This window comes from Neodiprion fabricii, chromosome 3 (genome assembly GCF_021155785.1).
Source record: "Neodiprion fabricii isolate iyNeoFabr1 chromosome 3, iyNeoFabr1.1, whole genome shotgun sequence".
Lineage (NCBI taxonomy): Eukaryota > Metazoa > Arthropoda > Insecta > Hymenoptera > Diprionidae > Neodiprion > Neodiprion fabricii.
In genome coordinates, this window is record NC_060241.1 from 3,397,028 (window position 1) to 3,417,776 (window position 20,749).

At 40.8% G+C, this 20,749-nt stretch overlaps 1 protein-coding gene across 2 annotated transcripts in view; it reads left to right on the forward strand.

Moving 5' to 3' along the window:
- The window catches only part of LOC124177562 (neuroligin-4, X-linked), a 252,640-nt gene that overhangs the window by 163,743 nt on the left and 68,148 nt on the right, over positions 1-20,749 (forward strand). For both annotated transcript variants that reach the window (XM_046560061.1, XM_046560062.1), the window contains exons 4-7: positions 4,103-4,456; positions 13,132-13,441; positions 13,797-14,004; positions 14,384-14,638. In XM_046560061.1, coding sequence (XP_046416017.1) covers positions 4,103-4,456; positions 13,132-13,441; positions 13,797-14,004; positions 14,384-14,638 — 1,127 coding nt within the window. The remainder of the gene's footprint in view (positions 1-4,102; positions 4,457-13,131; positions 13,442-13,796; positions 14,005-14,383; positions 14,639-20,749) is intronic.

The window sequence follows — 20,749 nt, forward strand, 5'->3', positions numbered from 1 at the left end:
CCGATCCGTTTGCCCTCATATTTTTTCACCGACTTATATGGAAATTCAATCATCCCCCTCCCGCGGCTCTTTTATTCATCCCAAGCCATTCATCGAGGCCCTCGAACGAAATATCGACCCTCCCCTCGACATTTTCTCCATTGAACAAACTGCGATAGTCGCTTTTACCAGGATGACAAGTTGTTCGCCCTATTTATTTCCCCTCCCCTTCTTATCTCGACGCCTTTTGTTAGATTCCTTATTTATGTTACATTATTTTATTTTAATATTTCTATCTATACCTTTTATTAGTATTATTTTTTTCCTATCATTCTATAGTTAATTAATCTCAGGTTTTCGTTAGTTTTTTGGGGTCTTTGGAGAGTTACGCTCTAGGATCAAATAAATATGCTTTCTCTCTCTCTCTCTCTCTCTCGCTCTCTGAGACTGAAATCAATCCAACTTTCAAAAATTGTACTTTGCAGCTTTTTCTGAATTATAAAATTTCCGACCCTTTGCTTATCTTCAATGGTTTACGATTGTTTAATTCTTACAGTTTTTACGGGTATACGATATTTTTCTGTTCCTTTTTTCGACCTTTCATTATTCCTTTATTCATGTATAAATTTATGTTGCACGAGCTTCCGGATTTCGAAATCTTTCAAACGCTCAAATTCTCAAACTTCGTAGTATTTTCATTTCTGTAATTTGAAGCTTTAACGTTTCTGAGCTTTCTTGTAATATTTCAATTCATCGCCATTCCCTGTCCAAATATTCTCGTTCTTACGTTCCAGAATTTTTTTAAATTCTTGATTTCCGAGTATCTATCTTTCATTCGGAAAAATTCAGTGCTCTCTAGTGATCAGGTCACGTGTGTAGGTAAAGATACAAATACGCCAAAAGAATGATAGAATTAGAAATGTGAGAATTCAAATGGAACTTCACCTACTAAATATTGAAATCAAAACTATCTATGTACTGTATTTTTTACCTCTATCTTATTCTTTTCTGCGATTTACAATAATTTACACCGTATCGAGAGAGGTCTTCCGATTATTGGCAATCATCAACGAATGAATAGAATAATTATTTCATGTTCTTGAAAGCGATACGAATAAGATAAGGCTATTTATCTTTTGATCACGACATTTAATCTCTGCAGCTGGCGCGATGTTGCAAAGCGTTTACAATGTAACTTATAATTAGATTCATTGATTTGAATGCGTGAAATGACGGTAAATTGGAGAACCGGCTGCCTCTACATCGACCTCAAAATTTCAATCACGTAATTGAGGGTTGCCTCTCATCGTTCAAAGGCCTAGAAATTCCCCTCATTCTCGATTTACAAATATCATCAATGAATTGACCGATGTTCGTCAACAATTCGAATTATCACATTGCTTAAATAATACACGCCTATAATTTGTTCTGTTTTACAATAAAATTTTATAGGTAAATCGATTTGAACTATCGATGGGAATAATTGTCATCGTAGATTCTCTAATCACCTTTTTGGAAAAACTATTCAGCAAATAGAAGAATTCAGTTCTTCTGAAAATGTACGATATTTTTTATTTCTTTTCGTATGCATTAGATTTTTCTTCCGTTTAAGAGGAAAAATTTTCCAAGTAAATCGATTTCAATAATCTATAGAAATAATTGACATATAAGATTCCTTGGTAGGAATTTTTCCAAAAACTATTCAGCACAGAGAGAAATTTGATTCTTGATTATTTATTTATTTATTTTTATCTTGCAGGATTTTCTTTAAACAGATTTTTCTCCTCTCCACTGACGGCGAAAATCCAGTTTCGTGACGTGTGTCAAAAGCTTGAGACGCGGGAATCACTTTGCAGATAAATTTCGCCTGTAAATATGAAATCGAGCGCGGTTTGATCGACTTCTTTTTTCTCGCGGTCGAATTTTCACGCTGATTATCTTCTCACTTACCGTTTTTTCAGACGAAGTCATTTCTATCATACCGTTTACGACGTATCCCGTTTTTCGCCAAATCTACGCGTCACTTTCAATACGGGCCAAGTTAATAAGCGGAATTGAAAACTCGAGTAAGAGACTCTCGAACCAACGATTTTCCATTAACGCTTTCGAAATATCGTGCAACGCGAAAAGTGGAAAGGCGGAAATTTCAAATTGCCATTCCATTGCCCGAATAATACGACATCAAATTGTCTGAATTAAATTGCTAATCCCGCTCGTTTGCGATTCGTCATGTTCAGTCGACGGGGCCTTTGGTGAAAATGAAATTACAACTCCAAATCGAAATAGAAAGTTGGATTGTTCAAATTTTCCGCTTTTCAAGTTTCTACAAGCTTCTGAATTTTGCAATAGCACAAATCCCACATTGGTCAGTGATTGTTTAAATTTCAGGGTTCGTAAGCACGTGGAAAATCTAAAAAACCTGGAAATCTCGGGGAATTTCTTACAGAAGGGAAAAGTCAGGGAATCTTGAGTCTGTTGAAGAAATAACTCGTTCTTAATACAAAGTACTATCGATTTCAAGAAAAAACAAACTACACTTGAAATTTTCTTTCGTCGCATCACTTCATACGTTATATGTATATTACTCGATCAATCCGTATTTTTTTTTTTTTTTACGGAAAATCTCAGGCGGTTGTTTGTAAATTGATAATCGGACGGTAATATATCTACTGGATAATATTGAAGTTATTAGTGTAAAAGAATATATTTTACAATAAGTAGTGATTAAGCATATTTTTTGAAGGGTTACCGGCAAAATTTTCTTTTTTGTCTGGAATATCTGAAAAAGTGAGAGAAATTCAGATTCCAAAAGAACGTACGGATCCTGGTTTTACAAATCAGTCCTTGAATGTTCGTTACCGGATTGACAATGATCCCGAACTTTTGTTCAGTTTGAATTTATCAAATTTCCGAACTTAAAAATTCTTCGACCGTATGAATAAGAAATGAAGATGGCGTCTCTTGGCCGTCTTTTTCTTTTTTTTTTTTTTTATTCTCACCGTTATTATCGTTGTAATTTTTTTCGACTCCGTTACGGAGGAGAACCCGGCGTAATTGGCGAACTCTCCGAGCTCAGCGAGAAACTTTTCTATAAGGCTAGACACACGGTCAACACGCTGGCTTTGTCTCGATAAGGGTCTCTCGCTCTCTCTTTTTCCATCCGCCTCCTCTTTCTCCGCCAAGTTGGCTTCTCTTCAACCCTGCAACCGCTCACTTCAAACTTAACGATGCCAATGGAGAACCAAGGGTCGACCTACCCACGCCCCTTTACCCCCCGTTTTTTTTTTTCATCCCCTATCTCTTCACCGTGCCTGTCCAGCCTCGCTCACCTTCGCAAAGACCTCGCCCGAAGGAACCACTTTTGAAAATAAAACAAGAAACATTGTGAGAGAAGCAGAGAGAGAGAGAGAGTTTCAGGTCTCCAGAAGACTGGAAATTTTGCAATCGATTGTAAAATTTGGCGAAACGTCCTTTTAACGCACAAATCTGAGCAATTAAACCAGTTACAGTATGCAAATGAAAAGAGTTTCTTTTTTTCCGTAATTGTAGACGATCAAATTTTTGTCACGTTTGAAAAAAAAAAAAATTGGAGACAATTTTAGTATCTAAACGTTGATAAGATTTTTGTTAATTTCAATGACAAAATCTACGACTTCTTGGGGAATAATGCCAATCCTTTTCACAAGCAAAAATTTGTGTTTTTGACGTAAAGTTCTTTACCGTCTCTTAACGAAGCATTAGCAATACGAATGAGCAACAATTATATATTTCGGGTATGCAAAAAGTAAATGTTTAAAAATCGAAGACACAGGTTTACTGTCGAAACTGTCGTTTGTTTTTTGCAACGTCAAGTTTGACGATTTTTTTTAGAAGGATTTAAATCGAGTGTTACAAAAAATAATTCCCAACTGTATTTGAGTATTGATTCGATATCAACGATCAATGTCATTCAAATTTTTCCAACAAGTTTGACGAATTTGTAGAGAAATACTCAACCGTTTCTAGGGCAAAAAATTAGTATTTTGGAATTTTGAGCACGGTGTCTGTTTTACCGACTGTGCAGCGCTGCTTGACTCTCGATGATTCAATATCACTGATCGTTATCGTTTCCGGCTGTTTTCAGGATTGACGGACAGCGGTAGACGGCATCCGGTCTTCCTCTTCGTCCACGGAGAAAGCTATGACTTTGGGAGCGGTAATCCTTACGACGGTAGCGTCTTGGCAAGCTACGCGGACCAGGTTGTGGTCACGATCAATTATCGCCTCGGCATCCTGGGCTTTCTGAACGCCAACGTCGTCCCCCATCTCAAGGCTAGGGTGGCGAATTACGGTCTGATGGACCAGATAGCCGCCCTTCACTGGGTCCAGCAACACATCGAACTTTTCGGCGGCGATCCCGGCAACGTCACTTTGGTCGGACACGGAACGGGCGCGGCCTGCGTCAACTTTCTCGCCATCAGTCCCATGGTTATGTCAGGTAATTCGTATGTTATACGCGGAGAGCACGACTCGCGATTTTCCGACGAATCTCTGTCCCTGGAATTCGTCAATTTTGTGAAAAATCCTCAGCTTAATTCTCGGGACTTGAATTTTAACAATTCAAATTTGGAAATCTCGTAGCGGCAACGGGTTGAAATTGTAATGTCTTGTCATCTTCGTAATCGTTGTAATCTCATGGAAATCAGCGCAATCTCTGCAGTCTTCACTTTCTCTGGGAATTTTTTCAATTCTTGTAATCTCGCTGCAATCCGCGTAATTTTTTTACGATTCGTGTAATCGTTATAGTCTTGCGCTAATCTTTGTAATCTTTACTGTCCCTGGAATTTTTTTTAACTCTCTTCATCATTTTGTTATCCTTATAATCTCGTCGCGATTCGCGTAATCCCTTTACAATCCGTTTTGTCTTCTTGTAATCTCTGCAGTCACTTGGTAATCTTTGCAATCTTGACTGTTTCCGGAATCTTTATAATTCTTGCGATCGTTTAGCAATCCGTGTGATCTTTGTGTGATTTTTGCATTCTTTTGGTAATCCTTGTAATATTTGTAATCACTAATCACGTGTAATCCGTGTAAACGTAGTCGGTGTACGCCACTTTAACATAACGATTATCTCCTTGCGTGGTGATAATCTAAACGTATAAATCGACTTTATAAGAATTGATCGTGAAAATGAAAGAAGGTAAAATTTATGGTGCCGGTTGTTTAAAATATTTTTCATGAAAAAAAAAAAATAGTCATAAACTTCACTCGAAATTGTCATTATTTCCATCGTTTACATTTTTCAACAACTCCAGAGTCGAAATTATCGAATCGACCGACGATTTTGGAAAATTTTATTACGACGTAAAATTCGCGATTCCGCATTTTCTCGTGAGAAATTATTCGTACCGTTTTACCAACCGTTGAAAAAGTTGTCTCAAGAAACTTTGTCGATGCGAAACGTATCTATATATTAACTATAAGTCTGAAGAAGTAGGAAAGTTTCGAAGTGAAATAGCCGCCGCTGCACTTGCGTAATTATAACGAGTAAACAGAGAGAAAAAGATCCAGCAGTATGTAAGTTTGGCAGAGCGGTAGATTGGTTGGACTTGAGTGCATTTTGACCTGATTAAATTTTCCGCGAGTTCGAATTCTCCTCTTCCATATACCAGGGAACGGGTTGGTATAGTTTTCGAAACTTGGTAATCCACTGTTTATTAACGAAATCAGCAGCGGGTTAACACTAGTTAGCGAATTGTTGCCGGTACGACGAATTAACAAGCTAATACCACGCCATCCGTGATACCATCTGCATAAAGTCGCATGTGTGGTGATAACAAATGTATATATACGTACATATCAGCCGTCGCGTCGTAATTTCATCGCACAACTGACGATGATTATGAAACGGTGTATTGATTTTTTTCTTCATTACGATCAAACTTCGTTACCGGAATAATTGCGATGCATAAAAAATACATTTTGTTCGTCCCTGTGCGATTCGATTTTATTTTTGTTATTCATTCGTTTTTTTTTTTTTTTTTTCTCGTCGTCGCTCTTTCTCCCCGTCGCGTTCCTTTCGTTATTGTCAGTAATTTTCTACCGTAACGTAATACAAAAACCAACGTCGAATGTGGCTACGTACTGCTCGTGCCAGAATTGAACCGAAAAATTTTCCAATTAACGGTAAAATTGGTTCGCGGAGAGAAGAATATTGAAGAGGAGGGCATCGTTTTTCAATAATAAATATGAATATGCTCGTGTTTGGGTAGAGAATTAGTCAATTTTTCAACGCGGTCGTTTCGCCTTGTTCTCTCGTTAATAAAAGTAAAATTTATTACACATTTTTCATAACGTCTGTTCCGTACAGATTACATTGCATGGATTTTTTGTAAACCGTTTACAGACGCGAGTGTGGTTGTTTTCAATTTTTTAAACATACGATTATACGGGAGGGAAAATTCTGTGAAACATTTTCGTGCGGGTGAAAATTCAAGGCGAATTCTTTCCTCAATCGAATAGCTGTCTACGTTTTATCGTGTAGCCCGTTTCTTTGAGCGGAGATAATCGAGCGAACGTTTGACTTCCGATGTTTGACTCGATATTTACATATATTGGCTAGAATTTTGACGTATTTTCAGTGGGGTTAAAAATTCATGGATATTGGTATAAACTTTTTTCAATTTAAACTCTCGCTACGCTTTTTTTCCTACACGAATGCGTACGAGGTATAAAATTCCGACTCGAAGAATGTGCGATACGAAATTTTACCACCAGGGTTTTGAAAATTTCGTTTTTTCGTCTCACATTACAACGTCGATAGTTTGAATTTTATGAAAATTCTGCATTCTCATACGAATATTTCCGCTCGGCAATGTCAAAAGTCGAGTAGAATTACAACCGAAATAATTTTAAAAAAAAAAGAAAGAAAAGTGGAACAAAATAAATGTAAATATTGTCCGAACCCGAGTTTCTGTTACTCTCTGAATTTTCTCGTCCGTGTCAGTACATTACAAGGGTGGGGTGAGTAGAGAAGTTTGAATCGTATAATATTTATGTATGTCACGGCAGTAAATCCCGAGGGAACGGGACATAACAAGGACCTATGTAATGCATTACACACGTACACATATGTATTTTATATTCATTTTTATTTTACGTCCTTCTCCTTCCTTTCTGCTCCACTTCCACCGTTTCTTTATTCCATGAGCACGAAAGAGGCGACAAGTGTGACCAACGGAGTATTAAGTTTTCTCTCATTAAAGAGAAACGAGAATCGTTCATGGGTGTTTTTCAGCGAGCGTCTAATACGGCCGATACGTTGACTCTTAATCTCTACCGCCCCGCCCTGAGGGGTGGAAATTTTTATTTCATCTTTATCGGGGGTGAGCTTGGCAACCGAGTCAACAAATTGGGTCACGGTCCCCGATAAAAAAGTCCCTGGCTGAAGGGGAGCTCCAAAACAGGGGCGAAGTGATGAAGAAAAGTAAAAAGGCCAACGGGTGGCAAAAAATAGGCAATTAAGCGCCTCGCTATTTTTTCACTCCCCCCGCGAAACTCGAACAGTCTTTTCTCTCTTTCTCTCCCTTTCTCTCTTTCTTGGGATCCTCGATTGCCCCACGTATCCACCACATGTTTCATTAGCTTCCTGTCCACTCGACGCACGCCTGGTTGAGAAAGGGTGGGAAAAGCCTCTCCTTCGCCTTCCTCGAAGAGGTATCGACGTAACTTTAACGCCATCCTTTTATTTTTACTTCCAATCTACCTCTCTGATTCCTTGAAATATCCTGTAATTTAATTTTTTTTTTTTTCGTTATCATCTCGCTTTCACTCGCAAATGGAATCGTGGATTTCATTTTGTAAAAGTCACATCAAGTTCTCATTAGGCAAACGATACAAACAATTTTCAACTTTTACTCTCAAGTCTCAACAGTTTTCGATAACCCGAATCGCTGATGTGATATCTGCGAATATATTTCAATTGCGGAGCGTTCTGATCGAAAACGTGTTGGAAATTTCTGGTCGAGAAAACGTTGTCAATAAAAAAGTTCCATTCGGTTGAATATAATCCGATCAATCGTCACGTTAGCTATTGCAGGCCGTTTGATTTTCAGGGGTTCATGAAACCAATTTAACCATTGTCGACGAAAGGCCGACTGTCGGTTCGGGCGTTGAAATTTTTATTTTCATTTATTTATTTACTTTTTTTTTTCATCTCTTCAACAACGATTTTATCGTCGAAGAAATGACATTTGATATCTCTATAGAAATCTCACTCTATTGATCTCACGTATATAAGCGAAGAAGAAACGATTTTATTTCCAGCCGATGCTTTCAACTACCAAAAAAATTCGTCAGCGATACAGAGTCCTCTGATATTTTCAATTCCACGATAGTTCGCCGTCCGTAATTTTTTTGAATTCACGACATTCGCCGTTGATAGAAATTATTGGACACAGTAAACGAAAGCACAAGGCGACAACTCTCCTTGACACGTACGTATATATAATATCTAGTTTAAGCACAGAGCTGTGCTTTTTTCCATGTTTGCTTACAAATGCGGAAAGTCGCGGCTGCTTTCGTCGAAAGCTTTCATCGGGGATAATTCTTTTCGTAAGATCGTTCGAAGCGTCGGGTACGAACGAATTTTAACAATTCTTGAACGTATCTCGAGATAAAACTTTGCCGAACATTAGAAGCAACGTTCGAAAGTTGGCCAAGTTTTTCAAACTATATTTCAAAAGAGCTTTCTTTTAGAAATCGTTTATAACGATTCTTTTACCTAAAATTCAAATTCGATTTTTATACAAATTTGCCTCGCCTGTGATCGTTAACTGCCGATTAGGATTCTTCGGCTAAAAATCCATGAAATCGCGACGTTACTCGAAAAAAAAATCAATCGTGATCCAGCGCAGCTTCGGTATTCAAATCAACCACGGACGAATCGAAGCCGTGTGCAATTTTACACCGTTTATTTGACGGAGCAATAACAAAGTGGACAGTGTGTCAGGGAAAAACCGCAACACCACTCGCGCCTTGCGCCGTTTCCGCTTACCGCAAAGGCGAAACTAATTTCCAACGATCACGCGACCGGCCATTGCGCACCCTCGTTTGCTCATCCGTCGGACGTTCGTTCGTTTAATTTTCCACCTCGGTCACGTGTGTGCGAGAGTGTGTAAATGACCGCAGTTGGTGTCATTTGCTCTGCGGTTGCCGCGTTTAATACACATCGCGGCGAGTTGTTCGATGGTCTCGGCTCTGTTGTTTCGGGCCACAAAATCGTTCCGAAATGCTCGCTTAACGAGAGCAACATCAGGGACCAACAGACCGGTCTAGTTGACTGATGTAATTGATAAGACCAAGTTTGCCCAACCCGAATTACCTGCGAGTAAATAACCTCCCCCTCGCACCCCATCGCCGACTAATGAAATTATCACCCGTCCGCTTTATCGGTTCTCTCTGCCGATTCTGTTCCTCCGTTTCGTTTAACTCAATTTTTCTTCACCTCTCCTAGGCGATTGATGAAAAAAAAAAATACAAGGATCGCATCCGTTACTTTTGGTATAATTGACCGAGTGAAATTTTTAGTTCCGGTTACCGCTCGGTCCTTAACTATTTTCAGTTTTTACCACAATCGAAAAATATTGTTCTAGGTAGAAAATGGAAATTAGTTTTCTATTTGTTAGCGGAAAGTCTGGTATCCGTTACTATTTACATTTTCTTGCAACCATTGCGAAAATTTAATGCCCGTGCAAGAATGAATTGACGTTAAAGCCGGTGTTTAACTAAAAAAGTAGAGTAAACGTCGGAAACTGATTTTGCGTTGCAATAACCAAAAAAGGATCGACGATAGCGCAAAATGGTTACGCGTAGCTCGTTTTTCATAATTCCAACAATATTCAAACAGTTCTTCTAACGATACTTGTTTCACTCAATTTTTCTAGTTACCGTAACAAATGAAATTTTTCTCAGCGTGCCGTCACGGTCGTTATTTTCGAAAAACTTTGAACGCGAGGTTATTTTCACAACGTTTAGCGGTTCGCGAAACTCGCGGGAGGTTATATATTTTTTTTTTTTCGTTTTGCTGCATATCGAGTTTTAATATCCTCAATGTCAGAACCCTATCAACCGGCAACGCCAAACGTTCTCAAACGACTTTCGTTGTTCAAAATCGAGCGTTTCCGACTCGTACTGTGGCATTCAGTGTTGATATTTTCCCCGGAATAATATCGTTTCGGATGTATAATGTAACCGCATGAATGTCCTATGAATTTTTATACTGCACTTTATTTTTCCTTCTCTCCCTGTGCCAACTTCTACTCACTTTCTATTCCCTGAATTATAAACAACGGGAAAGATGCTCTTCCTACACCCTCCGATTCTCACGACGACCACGACGACGACGAAAAACTCGCCTGCACGCACTTTCAACCCTCGAACATCGGCTCGGAAATTTTATGCTTCCAGCGCGCTTCTTCCCTCGTTATTTTCTTTCGCAATTTTTGTTTTCAAGAAAAGGAATAAGAATTTCGATGATATCGTTTTAGAGGAAGACAAAGATTCATTGATTCACTTCATCATAAGTCACGTTTCGTCAGAGTAACGGTGAAATTTCAACACGGTAGAGAGAAAAAAATCGTGACGATAAGAATTCGTACAGATCGTGTAAAAATTTTTCTTCAACAATACGTTCGATCACAAATCAGACATTTTTTAAATCTTTTTTAAGACTTATTGCTCCTCGAGATAAATTCAGACAAATACTTGACCGCGTTTTGATCTAATCGTTCCGAAAGAAACTTCAACGAGAGAAATAGAGACTCGAGTAACCTGAGTGCTGATGATTACTTGGCACAAGAACAGTTTTGACTCTAGATCGTTTTCCATTTCTATCAGGATTGCCGACATGCAGGTGGCGTAGGCGATATTTGATGTCGAGAGGCACGTGTGGTGGCACAGACCGGAAAACGTGGCTGAACGTAGCGGTGGTTAAGCGTCGTTCCAGATATTGCCCTTGTCTTTTCTTTATGTCTTTATCCGAGGTGCCGTTAGCGTAGCTTACGTCCGTAAATTCCCTCCGAGGTATAAATATGTCCCAAAAATATCACGCTGTTGGACTGACGCGAGGATACTTTGAAAAAATGTTCCGATAAACGACGCAGCGTTGATTCTTCCCGAAACACGGCGCGACTTCTCGGAGAAACAAGGTGCGATAGAAACGTGGCGCCGGGAAGAAAGACAACAAGGGAATAAGAGTATTACTCGACTTGCCAGAAAAAAAAAAAAAAAAAAAAAAAATGGTGACAGCCGGTGGGACGAGCCTCCGAAACTGCAGAGGGTGAACAAGGCTTCAGCCTTGAACGTGACTTTCGCGGTCGTTAAGCACGCCGAAACTCTCGCTTGTGTATGTACGACGATTTTGAATGTGTGTTAGTCGCGATATAACCTCCGGCTGACTTTTACCCCATGTTATAAGGAGGCACCGGGTCACTCCGAGGGCGAATGAGTCGGGGAATTAAACTTTTTACCACCGGTTTGTGGACCTGGTTTATAATCCAATTAAGGAAATAACGGGCAACTTTACTCTCCGTTCGTTACCTAAGTCATCCTCGCCAACTGGGAGAATATCAACACATAAGATCCCTGAACGATCGTTCAACCTACATAACGGCACGGTCCGAGACAAATTGATCACCGTTGTGCTTCGTTTCTCAGATTTTGAATAAAAGGATCCTTTTTCAAGGTTTACAGGGACTGGAATTGGATTCGGTTCTTGACTTTCTCGTTTCAGCAACAAGGACTTTTACAAATATTGACCAACCGTCTCTACGACACATCCGAAACGTCGATCGGATGCCGCGGAATAGCTTGGCTGCCCTCATCCTTCTTCGATACACGTGTAATAATTCATGGGAGTAAAACATACGCGTGTCTCTCCACATACTAAAACGTATCGCGTTCGGGGTCCCGTTAAAGATCGCAACTCTGTGTCGGCACAAAGGGCGAATTTGCATGGGAAATTTTGGAAGGGGGTAGGTTTCGAAAGCGGGGTGAAGATTTTGGCAAAGCACGCATCAAAACGCGTGACAAGTTCAACGCTCGGCGTCTCAGTGACAAAGTATACATAAGCGAGCGTAAAAGGTTGACGGCTCAATTTTGGACAGGCGGGGAGGCGAATTCAGCGCTTAACCGTAAAGGGTCGAAGGGATAAGAAGGTTAAAAAAGGTGGAAGGTGGGATCGTGTGGTGGAGGCTAATCAAACACGCGGCTCACGCCCTTCTACGAAACATCATACACCCACCCGACTAGTCTCGTTGCGCGGTTCGTTTGCCGCACGTACGTACCCAAAACCCTATCTCATCACCTAAATCTCCTCGTTCCACGAGTCGTGAGAGCCTCGACTGGAAATGTCTTCATCCTACCATCGAGGCAAAGGTCAGTTTAACGGCCGGTTAAAAGTCGGTAAAGACACGACTGATTACCTCAGTTCCATCCCGAGATCGACGTGCGGAGAAAACGTTGAATGTTTCTTATTTTCTTTTTTTTTCTCTGAAATCTCAGGCTCGCCCTCAGGAAACCCAAATGGCGCTTTGAGTCGCAATAAAAATGACAATGAAATTCCAAGATCAGGATCCGGAGTTCCGCCTCTGATTCGAGCGCCCGATATCCTTAGAAACGATGAAACGGTTCTGGTTTGACGCTACTACGTGACGTCGAGGTTGATGTTACGCTATAATAGACGCATAGTGACGAGGGAGGGTTAGAACGGGGTGGATCGATTACTCGCAATCGGTTTGTACGTCAGTAACGTTCGACGTGAATGGCTGTTGACGGTTACATCCTTTGCCACATGCAATTTACCAAGTTTGATTATCGAACCCGCAGCTATTTCGAGAGGTTCCATAATCATGTGGCTTAGTATTTGAAGGACAATTATACTCGATGAGAGTGGAGGAACAACTTCCTCGGGCCAATCGCTTTATGTCGATTCAAAACCGGCTTTGAACTTACCGCCGTGACGTCGAACAACCCCAGATCACTTTTCGAAAAGCTAATCTCACTCCAAGTAACTCTAATACAAGTGATTTTCCAAAGTTTGCTCAACTTCCTTTGAACCTATCGTGTCCTCAACAAATCTCTCGTCGTTCATACGTCCTGTAATTCTACTTCCAGGACTCTTTAAGCGTGCCATACTGCTCTCTGGAAGCGCATTGTCGTCCTGGGCCGTCGTAGAGGATCCGGCTTCCTACGCCTTGAAATTGGCCCGAGCTTGCAATTGCTCGGTACCGGAGAACCTGGCCAAGGACAACGAGCTCATCGTCGACTGTTTGCGAGACGCCAGCCTAGACGAACTCTTGCAGGTTGACATCCAGGCGCCAACTTTTCTCAGCGCGTTTGGACCGAGCGTCGACGGGGTTGTTATAAAGCCTGACTTCCAGAAGGATCTGTTATCCTACCTGGGCCCCGAGTTCCAGGGATTCGGGTAAGAGGAACAGTCGGGATAAGAATTAAAGGAGGAGAAAAAAAACTGTTTCAAAAATCTCCAGCAATGTTGTTACAGTGCAACATCAGAAGCCACAGACTCTTACCATGTCCGACGTTCCGATCGGTAGACCTTTTCCCACTTTACAGACATCTCGGTTGTTATTATTCAAATTTCCTCAGACTCATTTTTATCACCCAGTCGCGATATTGGTTCATTCATCCTCGCTGTCGCTGGCGAGAATAAAACTTGTGACAAGTTTACGGTCGATTTTTTTCCTTCTACTCCTGACTTTTGATTGGGTCAGTGGTGCTTGTTCATCCTTAACTTCAATCCGGGTTTCACCGTCTCGTAGGCAAAAGCTGAAGCGGACCGAACACGGTGCTCCGATAACTAGCAACAGCAAGTACGACCTCTTATTCGGTGTAACAACAAGCGAGGCGCTCTGGAGTTTCGCTGAAAAGGACGTCCAGCAGGGTTTCGAGGGTGAGAAGAGGGACCGCATCATTAGAACCTACGTCCGAAACGCGTACACCTATCATCTAACAGAGATATTCTACACGGTGAGTTTTACTCCGTAGGTTTCGATATATTCGCAAGCTCGTCGCTTGTACCGTTTCCAATACCAAGCGCAAAGTATGAACGGAACGAACCGATGCTTTCAAGCAACGCGGAAACATATTAACTTCGGTAATGGTTTATTAGCCATTTCAAAGCGAGCGGATTGAACTTAGTCCAAGAATGAATGTTGATATCAACGAGGTAATTGGAAGCATCGGGCCTCGCAGGTGAAATCGGATCCAGACCGTTGTCTGCGGATCGAAGCAGAAACATTCGGGAAACCGAAGAGTCTCAGAGTTCTTGAACAGTGCTCGCCATCATCCTGACGGAGTCCTCGATGGTGCATTTCAGCGTAAAATCATTTCGTTTTCGTGTCTGAAGGTCGTTAACGAGTACACGGACTGGGAGAGGACGGTTCAGCATCCGGTGAACACGAGAGACGCCTGCGTCCAAGCGCTGAGCGACGCACAATTTGTGGCACCGCTCGTTCAGACCGGAGACCTGTTCACCTTGCGGCACTTGAAGAAACCGAACAATCCTCACCTGGCGCCAGTACCTGAGGACGAAATGGAACCGATGCCGAAGACCTACTTCTACGTATTCGACTACCAACCGAAGGACGGCGACTATCCGCAGGTGAGTCAACATTTCGCAAAATCGTATTTTGGAAGGGCCGCGTTACCATTTCCGGCCTTAATCCACCGACGACCTCGTTTGCGGGGTTGAAAAACCGAGGGGTTGGCCACCCCTCAAATCTGGCGCTGATCAGCCGATGATTACTGTTTTTGTCCTGTTTTTTTTCTTTTTTTTTCTCTCGTTTTTTGTTGTTTTTCCTTCCGCGTCATCGACGTATCGAAATTGACGCGCGTATTTCCAGAGCTTATTTGTCAGGATTCAAGGATATACGTGCGGTGCGGAATTGTTTGGGCGGAGAATTACTCACTTTCGATTTTTAACGAGATACCGAAAACCCGCTTCGTGCGGGTTAATTGGGCTATTGATTTCCAGCCAGGCTAACGGACGAGCTTGCGGACCGGACATACGAGTATATAATAATCCAACCACCCACATGATCGCACGTAATTCATCCATAATTGAACGTAAACACAGGAGGTAATTGAGGGGGTTAGAGGAAAATGGAGTACCTCCAGACGATTGTGAGATAACTGGGTGTTGTGGAAATTATCCTCTGACACGGTGGTTAGTGTTTTACCCAATACCCGATGCCCCTCGATCTGCGCATATCGAACCTGCCTCAGGGATGGACGGAATAAATCTGGCATCTCGTTGCCTGGGTTCGATCAAAATGCTACAATGATGTCCATGACTAAACCGTTTCGTTTGCCGTTTTCTTTGATCCTATGCGTTACAAATCGGAAAGTGACGTCCACTCAGGTAGAATTTCATTCGCGGAATCAGGTATCGCAAAGGTATTCAGGATGTACTGGTTACACATTTTCTATCAACAGAGGGAATCTCGTCGACAATATCGAATACTTTACGCTGGGATAAAAATTGGAGAAAATCAATCATGATAGAGACGATACGAAAATTAAATTTGAATAATAATATTGCCCAAAAGTTATCGGGAAATTGTTTAAACTGAACATTGTTTGACAAATTTTTAGGGAATCTTTCTTTTTTTTTCATGAGAAATTAATACGTCGATTTTTCTGAATACACGTGAATTTTTCAAAAATTTTTTTGCGAGAATTTAAAATTTTGAAAAATGGATGAAAATCATGAATTTTGGATACGTTTGCGTATAAACATTGTACATTACAATTCAAAAGTTTCCGAGGCGCTTAACGAACAGTTTCGTAAATATACAGCCTTTAGAAATTTTCGAATACGGAAATTTCAAAATAACGAGAAAATTCATAAAAAATTCATGTATGTTTAGAAAAATCGACGAGTCCGTTTCGAATGATAAAAAAAAAACATTCCCTAAAAATTTGTTAAACAATGTTTTGTTTGAACAATTATTGATAACTTTCGAGAATTATTATCATTCAAATTCAATATTCTTATCGCCTTTATTGTAGTTGATTTTTTCCCAATTCTCATCTTATCATAAAGTATTCAAAATTGTCGACGACATTCACTCTCGGTTGAAAACGTATACTTAAAACATCCTTAACGTTAGAAATGCACAAACTATGCACGAAATTAAGAACGGACGAAGAATTACAAGTTGAGCCAAGATTTGAAGTCAGACGGCAGACTCTGAATGGAAATTTTCAGTCGATCCAACATTCTTTACAACACAATTCCATGTTCGGAATTTTTTGGTTTTGAGTCGTTTGATCAGATACGCAAGATATGTTTCATCGGTTAACGCAGCACGAAGTTTTTGAGCGGACTGTTTCTCATTTTTACAAAATTTGTAATCATACTTGAAATGGAAAATGAGACAAAATTGAATTTTCCAACTGTAGCAGAGTGGATTTTATCGCAGATTATATCGATAGCTTGCGTCTTCCGTTTCTCGATCCTTTTTCATATTTAGACCCAAATTGACTTGCTCTCCGACAACGTTTCTCACCGAATTTTCCATTTGCCACCTTAATTTTGGGAAAAATTACGCAATACGAGGCAGCGATCGTCGACAGTTAATTTCCTCATCACGGGAACAGCAGGATCGGCTTCGCTTTCCGTACAGTCATTAGGTCGGTTTTACTCCCGGATTACCGTTGAATTCAGTCCTGGTAAACTAGCCGTAACGACGGCTAGAAATTGAGCGAACAATCCTGAGTGAATTGGGTTAGAAATGAGTTCCGACAAACGGGAGGGTCGCGAAACGGATGAGAATAAAAAGGGGGAGGAGGAAGACGAAGGAGGGAAAGCCGAAGGAGAACACGAGAGGAGTCACCGAGTCAGCGATGACAATTCCTTCTCCCAAAGTCCATCACTTACCGGTTCTCGCTACTCTCGCCGATTCGTTCGACTCGGCCTATCGATTCGTCCTCCAAGTCTCCCTTCGTCCTTCGCTCAGGGATCGGAAACGACTCGGCAAGGTGACGACGAATAATAATTCCAGTTTCGCCAGGGGGAAAAACGGGATCGCGATTCAGGGGCCTTGGGCGAAAATTTCCACGGTGCGATACTCTTCTCTCTCTCTCTCTCTCTCTCCGCACACGTACGCGGACACTTAGGCATAGACAAAGACACTCGCAGAGGATATTCAGGGCGTTCGACTTTCTGGCTATGGGCAAGGTCGTGGCAAGGCCAATATTCAATTTGCTCTACTGACGGAATTACACGGAATTGCTCTTCCCCAAATTGCTTCAGACGTTTCTGGGCCGTTGTACGGAAAAGCTGCTCCCCATATCTATATATTATCACGAAATTGCCTCTCTATACCTATTTTCTCAACTTGGCACGTGTTTGTCTGTCTCTCTGTGGGGCTTTGTCTCTTTCTTTATATCTCTCTCTCTCTTTCTCTCTCTCTCTCTGTACCTCGACGCTAAACGCGTGTGTACAATACTCGTTTTAGAAACAAGGTAATTAGCTCACGGCATGACTAAATTTCTGACTATATCATAGCGGTCCTGTAACAAGTGATTCTTCCATTCCTCATTTTCAAAACTCGCGAACACGACGAGACACTCGGGTGAAGAAAAAATCTCACGATCCCCCAGGCCCCCCTAAAAAAACAAAAAAAAAGCCGACATTAGGAATTGAAGAGGCTTATATTTTATTAATCTAGAGTGAAATAATTCAATGAAAACAAAAAGTGACAGAGTAAACACGATATTTATGATTACACTACTCAAAATTAATACTTCATTTGACAGGTGGCCTGAAACTTAATTTATAGCAAAGAAAAACATGCGAGAATATAAAAAAAAACGGTGTACAAAATATTTCAGGATCGTTGAAAAAATTTTTCATCAATTCAACAAGCCGACCGTATAATTTCTTTTCAATGCTGAAAATTTTCTCACCGTGTGCGCTTGAAATACGATTATGGTGAAGTCTTCCTCGAAACGTCTTTGATTCGAATTAGTTTACGCCCAGTTTACCTTCGTTTGGCGGCTTCGGTTTATACCGAGATAAGAAATAAAAAAAAAAAAAAGACACGTAACCGCGCCGCAAACCGCGAGGCTTTACTGCTCCGAGATTTTCGGGGCTTGAGGGTCGAAACTGATGGGTTCTTGGAGAAATCAATTTATGGAGAGAACGAAGCACTATAACTTTGCGGTTACCACGACGACGCGCCTTTACTCTTTGAGTCTCGACATTCCCGCCGCTTCTACCAATGAACTTCGGAAATTTCCTCACACCCTCGTCATATTCCCTATCATCCGAGCTCCCTTTTTTCTTTGTCATTCGATATTCTCATCGCTGAAGAAGACGGGATTGAACGAATATCGAGGCCTTAACTCGAACATTTCCAGTTCACAAGTTTATTTTCACAAATTACAAACGAAGTCTTTGCGGAACGGTTGCGATTTGAGAATCCGGACTCCTGGACCGGATTTTTTTATTCTCGAAATATCGAAAGCAAACTAGAGAACGGACATAACATCGACGTTGGCTAAACGCGACAGATTTAATCTAGCAATTAAATTATCCAGCTTTGATTCAAAGCTTTCAAAGGCTTTGAGAGATTGGTATCCTTTTGTTTTACGTATAGATTTTTTGTTCTTGTATTGATAAATTAATTCCCCGTACGCGAAATTTGATATCAATCTACGGGCGTATTCGGCGCGGATAATTCGCTTCGCTAATATTATTGATTGAATACGTTGAATTGGGAAACGGTGTACGTGCATCGTTCAATCCGCAATGCGCTAAGCCGTGTAAAATAGTCGCTTGTTTAAATCACGATGTACGCGCGCGCGGACGGAAAAAAGACGGCGGGATTTTACGGCTGAATGACGTGTGTTTGCAGAGTGTCCGTTTGGAGAAATTTATCGGTCCTTTATTGAAAAATTATTGCATACCCGTGGTATTTATTGGAATTCAATAAAATAACTGGGACACTTTTGCCTCAACCATCGTGTGTCACGTCACGCGTTCCTTTCTCTCGTAAACGTGTTATTTTTCTTTTTTTTCTTTTTTTTTTTCATCGTTTTTTATTTTGCAACCCTTCGTTTTTCCCCTCGTTTCCAAAAACGAATGCGAATACAGGTATCCGATGTATAATTTCACTATACTAACTCGATTGCGACGAAGCTGGAATACGGTGCAGGTAGCTTATTGAAGCGAAAATCACCCCTGCGCTGACGATTTTTTGATTAATGCGTTAAAAAATCGACGATTCTCTCTTTCTACCCAGACTTGACAGTCCTTTTGATAGATTGCAAAACGATATTTAATTCACAATTTGTCTTTATCGAATAGCTAAGAATATAGGTACTCCACTGCAGGTCTGTGTGTGCTCAAGTTTAATTATTAAACAAAATTATCACGAGATTCGATCAAATTCACTCGATTTTTCAAACATTCTTTAACACAAGAATTTTCATCATAAGATTTAAGGTTAGTCTCAAAATCGGCGATAAATTTGAAATACCTGCGCTCGGACGAAATGCGCGGCAGATCGATTTCGGGACTAGGTAAGGAAAAATTTTTCGTTATCTCGAAGTCTGTTCGTCGTTTACTTTATTTTATTTTTTTTTCATTTTTTATTTTTTTATTGACCTTTGCCAAATTATTACGCGACGACGATTCCCGGTTAGTTCCAGCGATGCCTAGGGTAATAATTATCGCTGTCGGAACGGCGTCCTTTGCGTTTGAATCGAGGCGGAATGGCGATACTCTCGGAATGACTCGGGAACAGAATACGAGCACCTAATTAATGCCGAACCTCGAATACGGATGTACGTCTGTACGTACAACCGTTCCCTGCACTCCGTCCCGTCCAATTATCGCTGAAACTTGGTATCTGTATGGTCCTTGGATACCTGCAGCGGTAACGGTCATGCGGATTGTATACGTCGCGGAGCCAAGTTACTCGCGAGACTCGCGATGCCGGATAACAATAACATCGCTAAACAATACGCAGGTACCTACAGAACCGTGGAATACAACTGGAATCACCCGTGCATTCAGCTACGAGTTCCTCTCGACGACCAAAGACGTATTCCAAATGTGCCAAAGACGTGTTCCTGCTCTCCCGACTGGCTGGATAATTTCATCCCGATTCAAAAGCGATCTAGTTAACGATCGAGCGTTTTTCGTAGAACCGAAAGTAGACAGCTTTTTATTCATTTTTTATTTTTTTTTATTTTTTTACTCGAACACGAGTTTAGGGATGAAAAAAATAAATTGTTTTACAACGAATTCCTCTGTCCTTGTACAACCGTTAGATGTTTGTTGGAATTGTTTTTATCCGTGAGCTTGAGAAGAGAGAGAGAGAGAGAGATTTTGTCGAAATTCAATTAATACGATCATTTATTTTTGACATTCGATGTTTCCTGTGGTTTGAAATTTCTTTTATTGAAATTAAATGAAACAAAACGAACGGTTCTCCGAAATTACGAAAGAATTAATTTCAAATTCGAGATATTGAACAAGTACGGGGGAAGAAAAAAAAAAAAAAAAACACTAGCAGGGGGCGACGAAAGAGGCGTCTAAACGAAAAATTTGTAATATGACAAACTTGTTATGCTCGTTAATTTACCGAAATATCACGTTATTTCAACCCGTGTTCATCTCGAATCGCAGGAACGAATCATATTTTCCATTCGCTTCAAGAGACATCGTTGAGCTGAGGGAGGATAAGAAAAAACAGTGAGA